We start from the raw sequence: 16,301 nt of genomic DNA on the forward strand, positions 1-16,301 counted from the left end.
ACCAGAGTTACCCAAGAAAACAAATAAAATGGATCCTAGAACAAATCAATTCAGAGTTTTCACTTGAAGCACAAATGATCAGACTCAAATCATCTTATCTTGGACACATTATGCAAAGACCCAGCTCTCTTGTGAAGTCCATGATGCTGGAAAAGATGGAAGAAAAAAGGACAACCAGCAGCAAAGTTGGTTTGCAACTGTTCAGAGACCAGAAGGGCTAGACTGGGGACAGATTATCCTGGAGAAGGTCCTGTGGTCACTAAGAGTTGACACTGACTTGATAGCACATACAATAAATAAAATGTATGCTATTGTTTCCTGACAATTAAAATACTGGAGTTGCAAGCTGAAGAGTTCAGTGGGTAGCTACAGCATTGTCTTTTAGCCCAATTGTACAGAACCACAGATGACCTTGGAGAAGGAATGTGTAGTTAGCAAAATGTGGATTATGCCCAGGAAAGAAAGAAGGGGTTAGACAGAAAGTAACTCTGCCTTGATTCTCCTATGCATCAGATGGAGGGAAGGGAAAATACTGTCAGGCTTTAAAGATTCTATTACTGCAGCCTGTACCAATAAAGTAGAGTTCCAATATTTATTGTGGAGTGTGTTTTCTGATCTTGCTACTTTAAAAGGTTGACAACAACCAACATCATAAGGCTATTCCTGTAGGAAATAAAATTGGGGGCCATGTAGACCACCTTTAGCTCTCAGGAAACAGAGAGGATGTAAATGCAACAAATAAAATATTCATTTTTAACATTATTTTTATTGCTTACCCCCTCACCTATAGCTATTAATGGGAGCTATAGTAAATTGCATCCAAACCAGTGCAAATAACCATGTCAAGCTAGAACATTGATTGGCCTTTTTCAATATATAAAGCACTTCTTTTACCTATTCTAAACTATTAGCTTACAGCTAAAATGTCCAATATTTTCCTGGTAATATGCCAATGTAGCCCAAAACTATGCATAGCAGGGATGTACAATACCTATTTTCCTTGAATGTGCACCAGTACCTCAATAAATATACATTCTGAAATTCTACTTAATTGCTACTTATTCTAAATTTGCATCAGCATATTTTTAGTAAGACCGGTAAGCTCTTTTTAAATTGCTCTATTATTTAAATTTAAACATGTTCACCTAAAAATCAAGCAAGCACTTATATGCTGAATATTCTATGTGCCAAAAACAGGACTGAATCTGTTTTTTCTTTAATTCACTTCTACCATGTTCACCTATGTGATTGCTCAGCATGGGTATTACTTCTTATTTTCATGATATTTTCTTTTAAATTTATTGATGACACAATGAGGAAAAAAGGAAGCTAATTTGCAAATGATCAAAAACATTTATTGGTGATGAAATACTTATTTTTAAAACATTAAGGCAATGAATAAAAATAAATCTATTTTCTTAGAACCACAGGTTGCACCATCTGTAGCAAAGAAAAAATGAAGTCAGTCAACACATTTTTATTAGATTGCACTCCACAAAAACCCTTTCACTGCCTGTTTATTGAATCAGCAAGACATTAAAATAATTAAACATGTATTAATACCAAGTTTACTGAACACGTACAGTATATATCTATTTCATTTTTTCTACAAAAGATATAGAAAATCAACATTCTAAAATTAGGAAAATTTAACACACTGAGGCGTGTCTGTGCAACAAAATTCTATACTTGCTTAGTCAGAAGAGAAATCCTTACAGGCTAATGTGCACAGATACTTAAAAACTGTCCTTTTTTCAGTTTAAGCTTATATGGCAGAGCCACACCAATTTGCACATCTTCACAACAGGTTCATTTATTAGAAGAAGCTTACTAATAACATTTGCAATACAAGGTTTTGATTCTCACAAATGTTATGAAAATGAGGATAGACTGACACTTGATTGTAGCTAATCATTGTCCTGCTGATCATCAGAATGTTTGTTTCAGCAGAACCTTCTGCAAGTCATACCTGTAAAGAGTATGTTTCCTGCAATTCTATTTCCCCTTGCAGAGAGGAAAAGTTGATGACAACTCCAACTATTCTTACACTGATTAATACTCTGTGGGATCAAAGAGCTTTTAATCTACAGTGGCATTTGTCCTGATAACATTCACTAATAAGTAAGGAAGTATCCTCTTTTTAATTAAATTTAATTAATGTGTTTAATTAAAAAGGAAAACAAACCAATAAGAAAAACAAACACGATTAGAGAAAAAAATATGACACACACACATGCAAACACAGATGTGATTTTAAGGGCAAATGCAAACTTTTAAACATCCTTATTTAATATTTCTACTGAACATCTGAACAATATAACATTTGTACATCTGAAGGTAATTCATTAGGAAAAGTATTGTTAATATAACTGTGACCAGATTTGAGTAATTTTATCCTTCATTGTTTTGCTTTTTAAAGCTCTTTGTTTTTGTACAACTTTTCAGCCAGAACTATTTTCCATAGTATTAAATTCCATTGATCCAATGAATTTGCCCTTTAGTTCTCCACTGTTTTGAGATAATAATGCTAAATCAATTTCTTATGTTGCATTTATATGTGTTAGGAAACATGGACAATAAACCAACAGCAGGATTTGCTGTAATAGACTGTTGGGTGTTATTCCCAATTTCTTCAAAAAGTTTCAACCAAAAGGATAGACTAATTGTGATTAGATTTAAAAGTTCTAAAGCCATGAAATACTTTAGTAGGATTCAGCAACTTCCATCCCAAATCATCCTCCCAGAATTTCAAGAGAACGTCATACTCAATATAAGAATAATAAATAACAGTGGTAAAATCGCTTTGCTATTAAATTGATATACCTCAATCTTCAGATGTTGTAACAGTTTTAAGATGAGACCAATACATTTTATGAAGGAGTCACTGAGGTTGAGTCATTTCAAACCACAGTTGATAGGTGTCATAATTCTTTTTGCAAAATATATTCAATACTAATGGCATCTCTATTAATAATTATTTAATTCTATAAAATCCCAGCTAGGTGGCAACATTTAATTGTCCTTGGCTGATACTAAAAAGCTAAGCATGGTCAGACATGGTTAGTACTTGGATGAGAAACTCACAGGACTGTAAGCTATACTGGGAAATTGAAGAAAAAAAAATCCCATTAGAAGGCAATAGCAAGCCACTTCCATGTTATTTTTAAAAAACTACATGTCCTTGAAGGAATTGACTTGAAGGATACTTCTAGTACTATATAATTGTTTATTTTTCATTTCTTTAAATGTATTTATCCTCAAGACCAAAAAAAAAGAAAAAAAGAAAAAGGAACGGTAATTCACACTGTTGTTATTTCATTATTTCAATTCTTAATGATACAAACTGTTTCAAATTTGATATCCCTAAACCTCCATCATGCTTTTGTACAATTTCTTGAATTCTACATTTTTTATTGTTATATATAAATGACGAAAACATTTTTGCAAGAGATGAAATAAATCCTTCCAAACTTTGCAACAATTTAAGTCATCTACTTCATTTAATAATTACCCGATTTTAAGGTAGTCATTTTAGAAATCAGAGTAGTGTTTCAACCTGCAAAAGTTAAAAGAGAATTAATATCAGAGAGCTTAGGAACTATTATCACCTATCATGCCACGAATGATCTGATTTAGCTTTTTCAGAGGAGACTTCTAATCAGAACTCTAATATTTATTTTATTATTACGGTCTTACTTAAGAGTTAGGGTACACTGATTTTATTAGGCTTAGGCACACTTTAGTCATGCTTATGATCCACCTGGAAATATCCATTAGCTTGATTCTTTCCATTAAAATGTATTTGATTTTAATACGATTTAAAATTTATTACTTAAAAGTACCAAATATTGGCTGAAGCATGCTCAGAGTTCATTTTGTTCCTTACACCCCCATCATATAGTAAAATCTTTTTAAATTATGATTAGTATGAAAAGCAATATCAAAAATATACCAGAAGTTTTGTCAGTAATTAATCAGATTATTTACTACATACCTATACAATAAAGCTTTGCCTTTGTTGTTTGCTATGGAAAAATATCCACTTCTTGGTGAGAAATCCATACAGTAAGCTAAATATAATAACTTTCTCCTGAAGACAGGAAAATTTGAGAATACTGTAAATGAAGGAATATGGACCTGTTAAGAAGGAATAAAACTGTCAAAAATAATACAGGGAAGTGAAGACATACTATTGTTATGTTTTAAAATCATATGTTTTAAATTTCTTCACATTTATCATTACAGGACTTCTTCATTTATTAGAAGGTATTTAATTCTGATACAGCAAGGTTAGCTAATATTTTATTCAGGAAGAGGCAGTGAAGGCTTGAGATTTAGAATAAGATATGAAATTTCAGCCAGATTTTTTTTCTCAAGTAACAATTGCAAGCACTAAAACAGCCTACCTTAAAAAACTAGACCCAGATGATTGGCTTTTAGTATTATTTTGTTATGAACGAATCACTGAATTAACCTTTCTCCGAACAGATGCTTTATACTAATACTTGCAGTTGTTATAAAAGAAATATTGTTTGTTTCTTCTGCAGAGTAGATCAATTCTAAAGGAAGTTTTCATGCAGGAAGCAAGGGAGGTGTTAACTGTAGATAATCTTCGATTTCTCTTTTTGACATTTAAAATACCCTGTGTAGTCACAACATGATTGCAGAGTTACATAAGCACTTCCTGGACTAGAAGCATGTAAATAAAGAGTTCTGTATTGTTTTAAAACTTTTTAAGTTTGGTAAAATGCAATCTCTTTGCCCTCCTTGAACATTTCCATCAAAATTTTGTTGCCCGTCATCCCCTTTCACTTCTTGTTTTGGTTTGCTTTCTTCCATACAAATAAGTGCAAAAAAGGGGAAACGAAAGTTCCAGCACAGCATTAATGAAAATGTTCTTACCAGTTTCAGGGCATCATCGACTTTATTAGAAGCCATTGCTAGTATTTCAGTTGTTGGACTGAATGCTAACGATGTAGCAGGTGTAACTAAGTTCATTATAGCTTTAAGAGGCTTAGGACTTGTTTCTCTTACACAATCATCATGTGCATACACATTCACAACTCCAGAACTAGAACTAAAAAGAGGAATATTAATGACTTAAAAACAGGTCAGTATTTACAATACATATTCAAATGTTTAAGAAAAACAAAACCCCAAAGGTTATTTCCAATTATACTCCATATCAATGAGGGGACAATTATATTACACACTAACGAAGAAATAAACTTTACATCTTTATAAATTCGGGACAAATTGCTTCAAACTGATGTTAACTCCAAAGCCTTCTACACATATTTTTTAGGAAGTAATTTCACAAAATTGACAAATAAGTTTATTACAAAACAAAAGCTATTCCTAATACTCTATCCATTTTGAATTTGCATCTGAAAAAAAATGGGACATTTAAAAACATTCAGTTATGACTCAAAGGATATCAGAATTATTACAAGTATCCTTAAATTATGAGGTATGTAATCTGTTCAGAAACCGCACAGATTTCAGCTGGTCTGACTCTCAAATTAAGGGTAAGATGTGCTGGCTAACTACCTCCATGATTATATTTGACCAACATTGTAGCTTCATGTTTGGTAGTCCTTAATTTCTAAGGGGAAGAGTTACATGGTTCATGACCACCTATGCTTCTTTGCCTGACGACAACTATTCTGTTCTGAGATGTCATACTTTGTCAATTCAATGTTAAATGTAATCATTTCTCTAAAGACAAGTTGTGGGATTAGTCCTTGGTTCAAGTTTAGCCTTTATGACAGAAATTAGGATAGACAGAAGGAAAGAGGGTTTTTTTTATTGCTTTCTGAGCACTGGTATGCAGATAAGAAAAATTATAGGAGTAGCTGCTATTAAGATTGTGCCAAAGTATTTGGAGGGTGCTTTTGGCTTGAAGCATCAAGTGGCACACTCTTCCAAGGTTTGGCCACTCTGAGCATGTGTGCAAATAAACAGACCCCTTAGGTGCCATCTTTGGGGAGATCCTTGAAGCAGTCTCAGTGATTCTTTGAGATGACATGTTGCTTTGATCAGCAGGTTTGGGAGGCACTTTGTGAATAATCCCTCTCTGAATGATTTCACCAGTCCAAGCAATTACCTCCAATTAAAGATTTCTTTATATGGAGTGGACTAATCCAGAGCTGGCAATGAAATACTTCTACAAATGTAACCTGGATCACATATGCAAAGATAATGCCTTGCGTACGTGCAGGCTTTTTGGCTTGTAAATCATGGTTTAGCAAGCCATGGCTTAATGTATATGTAATTTAGTCTCTCTCCTTGGGCACATGGATACTCAATATCTAAGTATAGGGTATTTGGCTTTCGTTTCACTTACCCACATGCAATAAATTGGCTGTTTTTAGAGACTGCAATAGAAGTACCATGCAGACAACCTTCATCAGTAAACCTGTTCAGACACCGCCTGCTTTTCACATCCCATATGAAGACTTCACCCTCATCTGATAGACAAGTACATGTTATTTAAAACAATGTTTATAAGAATTTAAACATCAAATGCTAGATATAGAAAACAAGGAAATGATTAGACTATGAACCATTTGACAATTATTCAAATTGTTCCCTTGTTATTTTAATAAAATATATTGAATGTAAATTATATAGAGCAAACTAAAAGTCTACAAAGGTTTTTTTGCTGTTGGGGAGACTGTATTGAGTTACAAATATTACTGTACTATTTTACATTTTAAGGATCACTGTTATGGGTGGTTTTGAAGTGGCTATTAATACAACAGCAATAACAACAGAAGTTAAACTAAGAAGTATTTCTTTCACCAAACAACAAATATATGCAGTCAGCAATTCTGCATGTCATCAAATCTGAATACGTTACCAGAATGTGTGTAGATTCTGCTGCCATCTGGAGAGAATGATGATGCAACAGCCTTTCCATTTATTTTCATGCTTCCAACAAATTCTTTTGTCTAAGATGGACACATAATGCCTATCACCACCATTATTTATAAGACTACTAAGTAAAATAGACTAAATCTTACTAAATGATTCTCTTCTGCTATCTTGGGAGAAATGAGAGATGCCCCAAAATAAAGACTGCATAATTTCCTTTAGTTGATTTTATCATGGTTATCCTCCTTTCCTATCTGATGCCAACTTTAGTTTGGTTTTCTTTTTTCTTTTGGAATTACTATTAGTTTACTCATTTATTCATATAATTTATTTAATGGAAATTCTTATAACACAAGGTATAAAAGATAAAATTAACAAGCTACCAATAATCACTGATTGGATTCAGCAAACTTACAATAAAATATTCTATGGATTATCAAGTATATGAATTGTTAATTATCTTAATATTAATTAAAAGGTAGCATATTGCTATCTGAACTATGCTACCCCAATCAAACATTTAAGTAGAAGCATTACCTTCATTGTAATCAAATGAAGATAACCTGATGTCCCATTAAGCAACAGGAATGTTCCATCTGGAGATACTTCGAATTTTTTGATAATCTTCTCCTCTAATCCTTTAATTCAAAGCAAAGATGTAAAGTGTAGCTCTTCCATATACAGAAATTATTTTCAAAATTTATATTCATTGTAGCAATACAATCCCCCTTGATTTCAATGAGAACTTATTCCCAGGTAAATGTGAACAGCGTTGCAGTACAGCAAGTTATTTATTGTATTATCCAAAAAATTATGTTTGATTCCTTATCATATATATAGCCTAACAATCTGGCTGAGGTTATAAAAGCAGACTATGTAGGGACAAAGGTAACAAGTAATATTTGCCTAGTATTTTCTGCTTGGTACAGAAAAATAAGATTACATTCAAGAATCTTAATGAAAATCAATTACCTCTGATATGATTTATAGGAATAATTTTTCCTTCCATCATGTCATATATATAAAATAGCTTGTTATGTACGCTAGTAGCTATAACCTGTTCTCCTTCTGCACTGAAATGTGCCTTGTAAATTGGAAAGTCTTCCAAGTGAATGCTCTGTATCTCTGGATTTGTGATACCATCCACCTTAAAGAAAAAAACAACAACAGTCCTCTCAGTACCTGCATGTACTAAGAATGTATAAATGCAAAATATTGCAAAATATTTTGGATGTATAAATGCAAAATATATTTGTGAGCCGCCCACAGTCACCCTCTGGGGGAGATGGGCGGCATATAAATTTAATTAATAAATTAATATAATACATAGTTCTTATGAAATAACTTATCTCCAATTAAGAAACCCACTGAGCTCTGCAAAATTCATGCACTCAATACTCCCCAAATAAATGACCGTAATTCAAAGCCTTCCACAAGTATGAAACTACTATTACTTATGGCAGGTGAAGCTTCAAAATCACCTCTTTTGCTTCTGAGCAAATACTGAAGAAGCCTCGCTTGTCTACATATGCTTTGGACTTAATTTTCTATCTCACATACCGCTTTCATCCCAGACCCATAGGTGTCATGGCAAAGAATATCTCAGTTTAACAGTGGCAGGAATATTGTATGGACAAAAACGAAGTAAAATCTACTTCATTTTTACCTGGAATAGTGATATAGATCGATCATGCCCAGCTGTCATAACAACTTGAGCAGTAGGATGAAATTGCACAGTTGTCAGTTTGGCATCTGATATACGTTCATTATTGGCAGGCAAGCAATTTTTCATCTAAAAGACAGAATATGAATATACAGTGATTTTAGAGCTCAGAAAACTTAAGTAGAACAAAAAGAAATAGAAAAACTAAGTAGAAAATTTCTATCAGGGGACTAGAATATATTTCAGTGAATTTGTATTAGGTCAGTTAAAGGTGCAGGTGACATTTAAAGTATACAAGTGTTCAATACCAGAAATACAAAAACTATAGAACATTTTGAAGGATGAAATGTCTCAATAAATTACATCAGCTGTAATTCACAAACTGAATGATGGGGATGAGAAAAACATTCTGAGCTTGAAAAGTTCTGAATGCAAAACAACCATTATATATTATTTGGGTTTGGAACAAGCATTACTCGTTTGGAACTCTGTCTTGCTCTCAGAACAAAAAACTTATTTTGTTCCCGTGGTTCTGAATGTTCCAAAATTCTACAAAAGGCTTTAAAAAAAAAAAAAAAGTCTAAGCAAGGGAGATTTGGAGAGTTTTAAATAAAGGGCCATTTAAAACAGCAGTCACATGTCCCATCCCAGTTGCTGTTGTCTTTAGTTAGCTAAAGGGAAGAGGATGGATAAGGAAGAGCCAGTGAAGCACACATTCAGAAATAAAGAACTCTTGTGGAGATAAGAGAAAGAATGCTGACGGCCCGGTAATAAGGCTGACTTCTGCTTGAAACAACCTACTAGCAGTTTGGTTAAGTGTTGTTTCCATTATTTGTTATTTTTAATTAGCCTTCACCAATATTTCTGCAGGTTGGGTGCCGAGTGTTTCGAGTTTCCACTATGCTCTATAGTGGCAGAACATTCACAGTGTTTTGAGCAGGTTTCTTTTGTTCCAAGTTCAAAGTGTTTCTTATTTGTGCACATCCTCCCTTCGACAGAAATTTTATTTAGAACATGCTTGTCTTACTCTCTGACATAAAAAGGTATCCAGAGTTGATTATATGATCAGTAAGACAGTCCCTTTCCTTGAGCTGATGAATGTGACACAGAAAGGTTTTCTTTCAGTGCGGAAGTTCCACGTAAATATATTATACTTAAACTTAACAACATATTCAAGATATAATAATGGTATCAGCAACACGGGGGCAGCATTCACAAATCTTCAGTTGCCCTCAAACATACAATTTCTCATTTATAAGCTTGCCAAAAAACAGTAATAAGGAAATGAAAATGCAGGAGAATTTTGTTTACCTGTAAAATGCCTCTTGGTAAAGAGTCGGACATGACCACAAAATTGCCTGTCTTGCGTAACAGATCATCATCCTCTTCATCCTCACTGTCACCTTAAGCAGAGGAAATTCTTGTGAATAATTATTAATCTGTGCTTAGATGTCACACAATAAGTGTGCACAAGACTGTATCTTCTATTTATACAGGCTATCAAAGATGATCCTCAATTACCTTCATGCTTGGTTTTCCTTGTTTTCTTCTTCATGCCTCTCAGTGCCCAAGAAGGTGTTGTTCCCATAGCACTTTGAAACCTGTAAAGAAGTATTATTACTAAAGAAAAAGCAGACTTATTTTATACAGATAAATCAAAATATTGTAATTAATGTTATAGTCAGACAACTCGAGTGAAGAGAATGAGCATTAAAAGCAGCAGATAAAGTGAGGGATAAAAAGGAAGAAGGGGTGGGCGGAGCCAATATTACCCTTTCCTTCACCTCCCAGCCATACATTATGACGGAAGGATTATTTAAATGAATGATAGCAGAGTTTGAAAGTGTAAGCACCTTTATCATTTTAGTGCATACAGGTAGTCCTAGGCTTACAACCATTTGTTCAGCGACTGAAGTTATGACACGCTGAACAAAGGCGCTTACGACTGGCATTCAAAGTTACAGCCATTGCAGTGCCCCTGTGGTCATGTGATCAAAATTTGGGTGCTCAGCTGCAGGGGTGCTTCAACTCCCCCCACCTATCTCCCCCCCCATCTCTGTGCTTTTGGCCACCCTGCACAGTGGCATTCCTTGGTGGCAGTGGCAGTGCTGGGGCTGAATTAGAGGCCTGGGGCCTTCAGCAGTCTCAGCTGGCTGCCACCACTCCCAGGCCTCTCCTTCAGTCCCAGCGCAGCTGTCACTGCTGCTGAGGAGTGCCACCTCAAGCCCTGCACCATAACCAGCCACCCCAGTGCCACAGCGCAAAGCCCCAGCCTTTCTGTGTTCTGCAGGCCCTGCCGTGCCCAGCTGACCTTCACCATTTCTTCCCGCTCTGACGAGGTGTGCCCGGCATGCCTTATTTGAGGCAGCTGCTGGCTGTGCCAGCCCTTCTTCCTGAGGCCACTTGCACTGTTCTCCAAATTGTGTGCCCCATTCCTGCGCCACTTTGGAAAGCCTTTGGAAAGATTCTGAGGTCTTCCAAGGCATTACAAGAACGGGGCACACCTGCCATTTTCCAAATAGCATGACTGGAGAATAGCAGGCATGCCCCATTCTTGTGATGCCTTGGAAGACTTCAGAATCATCAGTGGGAGGAAAACGGTGAAGGTCAGCTGGGCAAGCCAGGGCCTGTGGAGAACAGGGCAACTGGGGCTTTGTACTATGATGGCTGGCCGTCGTGTGGGGCTTGAGGCAGCACTCCTTAGCAGTGGTGCTGGCTGCACTGGGACTGAAGTAGAGGCCTGGGAGCAGTGGTGGTTGGCTGAGACTGATGAAGGCCGTGGGCTTCCAATTCAGCCCCAGCACTGCTGCCGCTGCCGAGGAATGCTGTTATGCAGGATGGCCAAAAGGGCAGAGATGCGGGGAGGACGTAGGTGTGGGGGGGAGTTGAAGCGAAGGGGAATGCAGCAGGCGTTACTGAGGTACTTGCCTAAGACAGCACTGTCCTGGCCTAATGACTGCAACTGTAACTGCCATCGCTAGGTGGTGTGGTCACGTGGTGTTAGTGATCGAAGTTCCAGTCCCAATTTTGGTCACAAGTCAAGGACTATCTGTACTCTCCTTCCTATTTTTGCATTCAAACCTTGGCAACAAAACCATTTTTCTGTTACCTCTTTAACTTTCTGTATATTATATTCTGTATATATTCTGAATTCCACAAATATGACTTTGTGTCGTAGAATCTTTCATTAGAAATGTAATTATATGTATAAGAAAAATGTAAACTGATTTTCATGTTGCAGATTGTAAGAAAAAATGTAGGACCACCATGTGCAGTAGGCAAAAAAAAAAGTAAGTAAAGAAAAATATGTTGCTACTTCTTGCATTTAACCAAACATTTCAGATTGTAACTGAAATACTTTTTAAAAATATTCCCAAAGATGGCATTATATAACATAACTTATGTTACCAATAAAACATACTGTTCTTTAAATCTTCTTTGAACTTTTCTTTTTGAAAGCTTCTTTTCTGCATCACTTTTCATCATGTTTTTCCGATACCGATGTGTCATGTCAATTCTGGGAAAACAAAGTCATATACTAAATTCTTACAATTCTCTACTCATTCATATAATTAAATTTTTAAAAGGTAAAGACTCCAGGCTTGACTCCTGGTAACTGCTTGGATACATCCAGGCAATTTTTTGGCAGCATTATGGAAATGATTTGCTGTACCTTATTCCATGATTTTTTTTTTTTAGAGTTTTGGATGGTTTAATGATGCAGTATGACAATCATATTACCATTACTCCTGTACCATTTATTAGCAATATGCTGCCTTTATTATTATTCTATATACTTTTGCGGTATATTATATATTTTAATGGATTTGAACATGCCCAGGGCAGTATGGTTGTTGAACTCTATAGTAATGTGACAAATACTGTGTCATATACTAGATCAGATTTCTTTAACTCAGGCATCCTCCAGATGTCAGAATTTCAACTCCCAGAATTGTCAGCATGGCCATTTCAAGGGTGATCAAGTTGGGAAAAGCTATAGTACTGTAGATCCTATATTAATGTCTCATTATGGCTGAAGTACCAGACAAAGGTTAGGAAGGTAAAGGTTCAGATCTTAACACACAAATTAAATGCTTTCCCAATCAGTTTGGCTGATTTCATCTGACTATTTTTAGAATAAGACGGATGGCGAGGGGACTATAAGACATGTACTCATTGGAGGAAAGGCAAGATATAAATGCAAAAGGTAAGTGTATATGTTGCAAAGAGCAGGCTGCATTCACATTTAACTTTATCTGATCAGCAACAAGAGTACCAAAGTAAAACAGAGTAGTCAGGCAATATTTTTTAAAATGTGAAGAAAGCATTCAAGTTAATTCTTAAATTAAAAAACTAGAAAAGATAGTTAAAACATTTACACCCAAATTTTAAATATATTAAAGAAAAGTCCAAACAATTCAATACAACTTGCTTATTACATCATTTGACTGAAATCAATTTATTGAGTACTGCATACGTTTCTTCAGTTTCATCATCCTCATCTACCCATGCTGGCTTTTTCAGTGGAAGGAAGTTGTCTTCTGTGTCATTCTCCGTTTCAGAATCACCAGATTCTTCTTCGGGAAGGTTAATACTAACCACATCACTAGCCTTAAATTAAAAAAAAAAATTAAAAAGAAAACTTGAAAGCAGAAGTTTTAAATGTTTTCTAATCCATTTAGAGAACTATTGTTATGGGGTGACACTACTATTTCTTTCCACATAATTTACCTTAAAAGAGCACTTGAAACTACTTACAGGCCCAGACTCAGCTTTAAATTCCCAAAACCCCTGAGTCACTTATTTCTAGCTTGCCTACAAGGGGCCCAATTGTTCCTCTTATACGCACAGTCCTTTTTACCAAAACCAAGCAAGAAAATGACACGTGGCCTATCAGTGCAGATGAAATGCAACACAACAAGCAAGTGGAGGCTTCTGTTGTGATACATTTTTAACTCTAATAACCAGAAAGGAACAGGGAAATAAATGTAAGAGGCAATATAATTTGCAATGGGTATAGAAATTCTTTTTATTACTAAATAAAATACATTTTTATGATTCCCCAGAGCATCACTTGATAGTAGTTTAGAATGAAGGTAAACACTGCTCCTTTTTATATATTACTGAATAATTTTCTCTACTCTCCTAAAACAGTTTTGTAATATACTGTGATTTGCAGGTACTTAGATTAGTGATCTTACTACTTCACTTAAAAAAATGAGAATTATTTTCTTTCTTGCCATTACACTTGCTGATGTAAATGTTTATTACCTTCTATAATCCTTTTTATTCTTTTTAGTAAAAGGGAACATTAGAAATAAAGTAGTAAAGGAGTTGTTGGCAGGATAACCCTCTGAAAACAATACAGGACAAAATTTGGTGTGGGGGAGAAGGCAGCAAAAGAAAGACTGAGTTTAAAATCAGGCAGCTCTAGTTGGGGTTTGCAAGAAAAAAAATCCAGAAACACATCAGAATGCTTCTCATTCCTCCATTCTTAAGCACCCCCCTCCCTCCTAGTCAGGAAATTTTATTAAGGGGTTGAAAGGAATTCAAGGAACTTTGACCTCCAGGCTTTCCCCACCTTCTTAAGAGATAAACTTGTCATTTAGCTGGGCTGACAGAACATTCATTTTGACATTGTGCTCCCAACTAAAGTATTAACATAACCTTGGATAGGACCTGGTTACTTGAAGGACCACCTGTCTCCCATAGTATCTGCCAGGTGATCCTATCTGGCAGGGTTGCTCTGGGTTCCTTCAATTAATTAATGCCATCTGTTCTGTGTAGCAGCACCTGCTCTCTTGAATGAGGTCCCCCCTCCAAGATTCAAATGGCCCTGGTGTTTCAAAGGGCCCTGAAGACCTGGCTCTTCATCCAGGCCTTTGGTGAGTGTGACTGAAGCCCCCTTTTCTTTTCTTTTCCTTGGGTCCCAGCTGGGTTTGTGGTCTTTGCTCTTTTTTTGTTTAATGTTTTAACAATTTGAAAACTGCCCAGACACTGGGACCCAGGCGGCATATAAATTTAATAAATAAATAAAAACCTTATCTGAATGTTTCTGTTATCTACAGTTAGTCCTCGTTTAACTACCTCTCATTCAGCAACCATTCAAAGTTACAACAGTGCTGAATGAATGGTACTTACGACTAGTCTTTGAAGTTCTGGCTGTCCCAGGACCCATAAAGTCATGTGATTGCAATCTTGACGCTTGGCAACTGGCTTGCACTTATGAGGATTGCAGTGTCCTGTGGTCACATGATTGTCATCTGCAACCTTCCCTGCCAGCTTCCCACAAGCAAAGTCAATGGGAAAGCCAGCACGGAAGGTTACAAGTTGTTCTGGTAAGTTGCTTGCATTCTCCCCCACCTGGCAGCAGCCACCCTTGGCTCTGCCATGCTCACACTGTGTGGGCCACTCATGCACCCTCCCCTCCCTGGCAGCAGCTACCCCGGCCCCACCATGCTGCATGCCTTGCCTGCCTGCCTGCCTGCAAGCCACCTGGGATTTGCTTAACAATGGCAGCGAGGAGTGCTGGGATTGCTGACACTCCACAATGCGGTCACCTGACATCCCACTTTACAACTGCACTGCTTAGTGATGGAAATTCTGGTCCCAATTACTGTTGTTAGCCAAGGACTACCTGTATATTCTGTATCCTTAATTGAAACAGCACATGAGAATCAAGTTTATCTGTTCATCAATTAATAACTTCATTTCTTCTGAAGATTTACTACTAAATCAGTAAATTAAAAAAAAAATCGTTTCTCCCCCACGAACAGAACAGGTAGAACATTCCATTAACACTTTTAGCTCTTCTGCATCTTCACCTATTACACAACCCAAGTGTAGAAGGTTATGGACTAACGGTCAGGACAAATGGAGAGATAACCTTCAAAACATAACAGCTATGTTTAATAGAATGTTGTTTTGATACTCTACGGGCTATTGAGCCATCTCATGGAAAGAAAAGAGCTACCTGTTCAGTCCCTGCTTGCCACACAGCTTTTAGAGCAGTGTTTTTCAAACCTGGCAACTTTAAGATGTGTGGGCCTCAACTCCCAGAATTCCATGCTGAGGAATTCTGGGAGTTGAAGTCCACACACCCTGAAGTTGCCAAGTTTTAGAGGAACAAAGAGGTTGAAAAAGGGGGGAAGGGACAGAGAACTTCAGTCATGAACCCACTCCGATGTGAGAAAGGCAAGGCCCCTGTCCCGTCACCTGGGCGCACGAGCCTTGAAACCGCCGCAGCAAACCTTCGCCTTCCTCCACATCTCCGAAGACCAGCTCCTCCAGGCCACGCTCCGAGGCGGGCTTTTCCGCGAGGAGAGCCAAGTGCTGAGCTCGGTGGACGTCCTCTTCGGAGACGGTTACTTCACGCCGATGCTCTCCCGTCCGATGTCTTTTTCGAGGAGACATCTTGCCGGAATGAGACCCAATCTTTGCCTCCATGCTTTCTCCCCTCCAGGAAACGCGAACCGGATGTGAAAGGCCCACTTCCCTTTGCAGGAACCGGAAGCCTTTTTCGGATGGGTTGCCCTAGCGAAGTACGGATGTTCTTATGCAAACACCGCCTGTCAGTGGGGTTTTGAAGAACTTGAACTGAGGAGCTGGGCAACAAGTCCACATTCTGCTTCTTCCTTTCCGTGCATGGTAACGTTCAAATTAAGTTCGGAGGTATAGGATTTCCGCAACTCCCTACACTTCCGATGAATTTCTCTGGAGACGCACTCACGTGACTCCCCGAGCTCCGCCCTCTTCCACGTGA

General features: G+C 37.0%; 1 protein-coding gene across 2 annotated transcripts; it reads right to left on the minus strand.

Moving 5' to 3' along the window:
- Positions 1 to 1,333: 1,333 nt before the first annotated feature.
- On the minus strand, positions 1,334 to 16,235 carry UTP18 (UTP18 small subunit processome component). Of its 2 annotated transcripts, XM_007424585.4 has the most exons (14): positions 15,755 to 16,235; positions 13,017 to 13,150; positions 11,961 to 12,056; positions 10,061 to 10,140; positions 9,851 to 9,942; positions 8,543 to 8,668; positions 7,849 to 8,023; positions 7,414 to 7,514; positions 6,863 to 6,953; positions 6,347 to 6,470; positions 4,903 to 5,077; positions 3,995 to 4,137; positions 3,512 to 3,556; positions 1,334 to 1,440 (listed from the first exon to the last, which is right to left on the minus strand). In XM_007424585.4, the coding sequence occupies exons 1-13, from the start codon at positions 15,983 to 15,985 to the stop codon at positions 3,532 to 3,534; spliced, it is 1,593 nt and encodes a 530-aa protein (XP_007424647.1). In that variant the 5' UTR covers positions 15,986 to 16,235; the 3' UTR covers positions 1,334 to 1,440; positions 3,512 to 3,531. The 2 variants fall into 2 exon arrangements, with proteins under 2 accessions (XP_007424647.1, XP_025020085.1); XM_025164317.2 differs by having other exon boundaries at positions 1,334 to 3,556.
- Between the last annotated feature and the right edge of the window lie 66 nt (positions 16,236 to 16,301).

Source organism: Python bivittatus, unplaced genomic scaffold (assembly GCF_059951505.1).
Source record: "Python bivittatus isolate LINGU-HERP-01145 unplaced genomic scaffold, Pbiv_v1 ctg000220_np1212, whole genome shotgun sequence".
NCBI classification, from domain to species: domain Eukaryota; kingdom Metazoa; phylum Chordata; class Lepidosauria; order Squamata; family Pythonidae; genus Python; species Python bivittatus.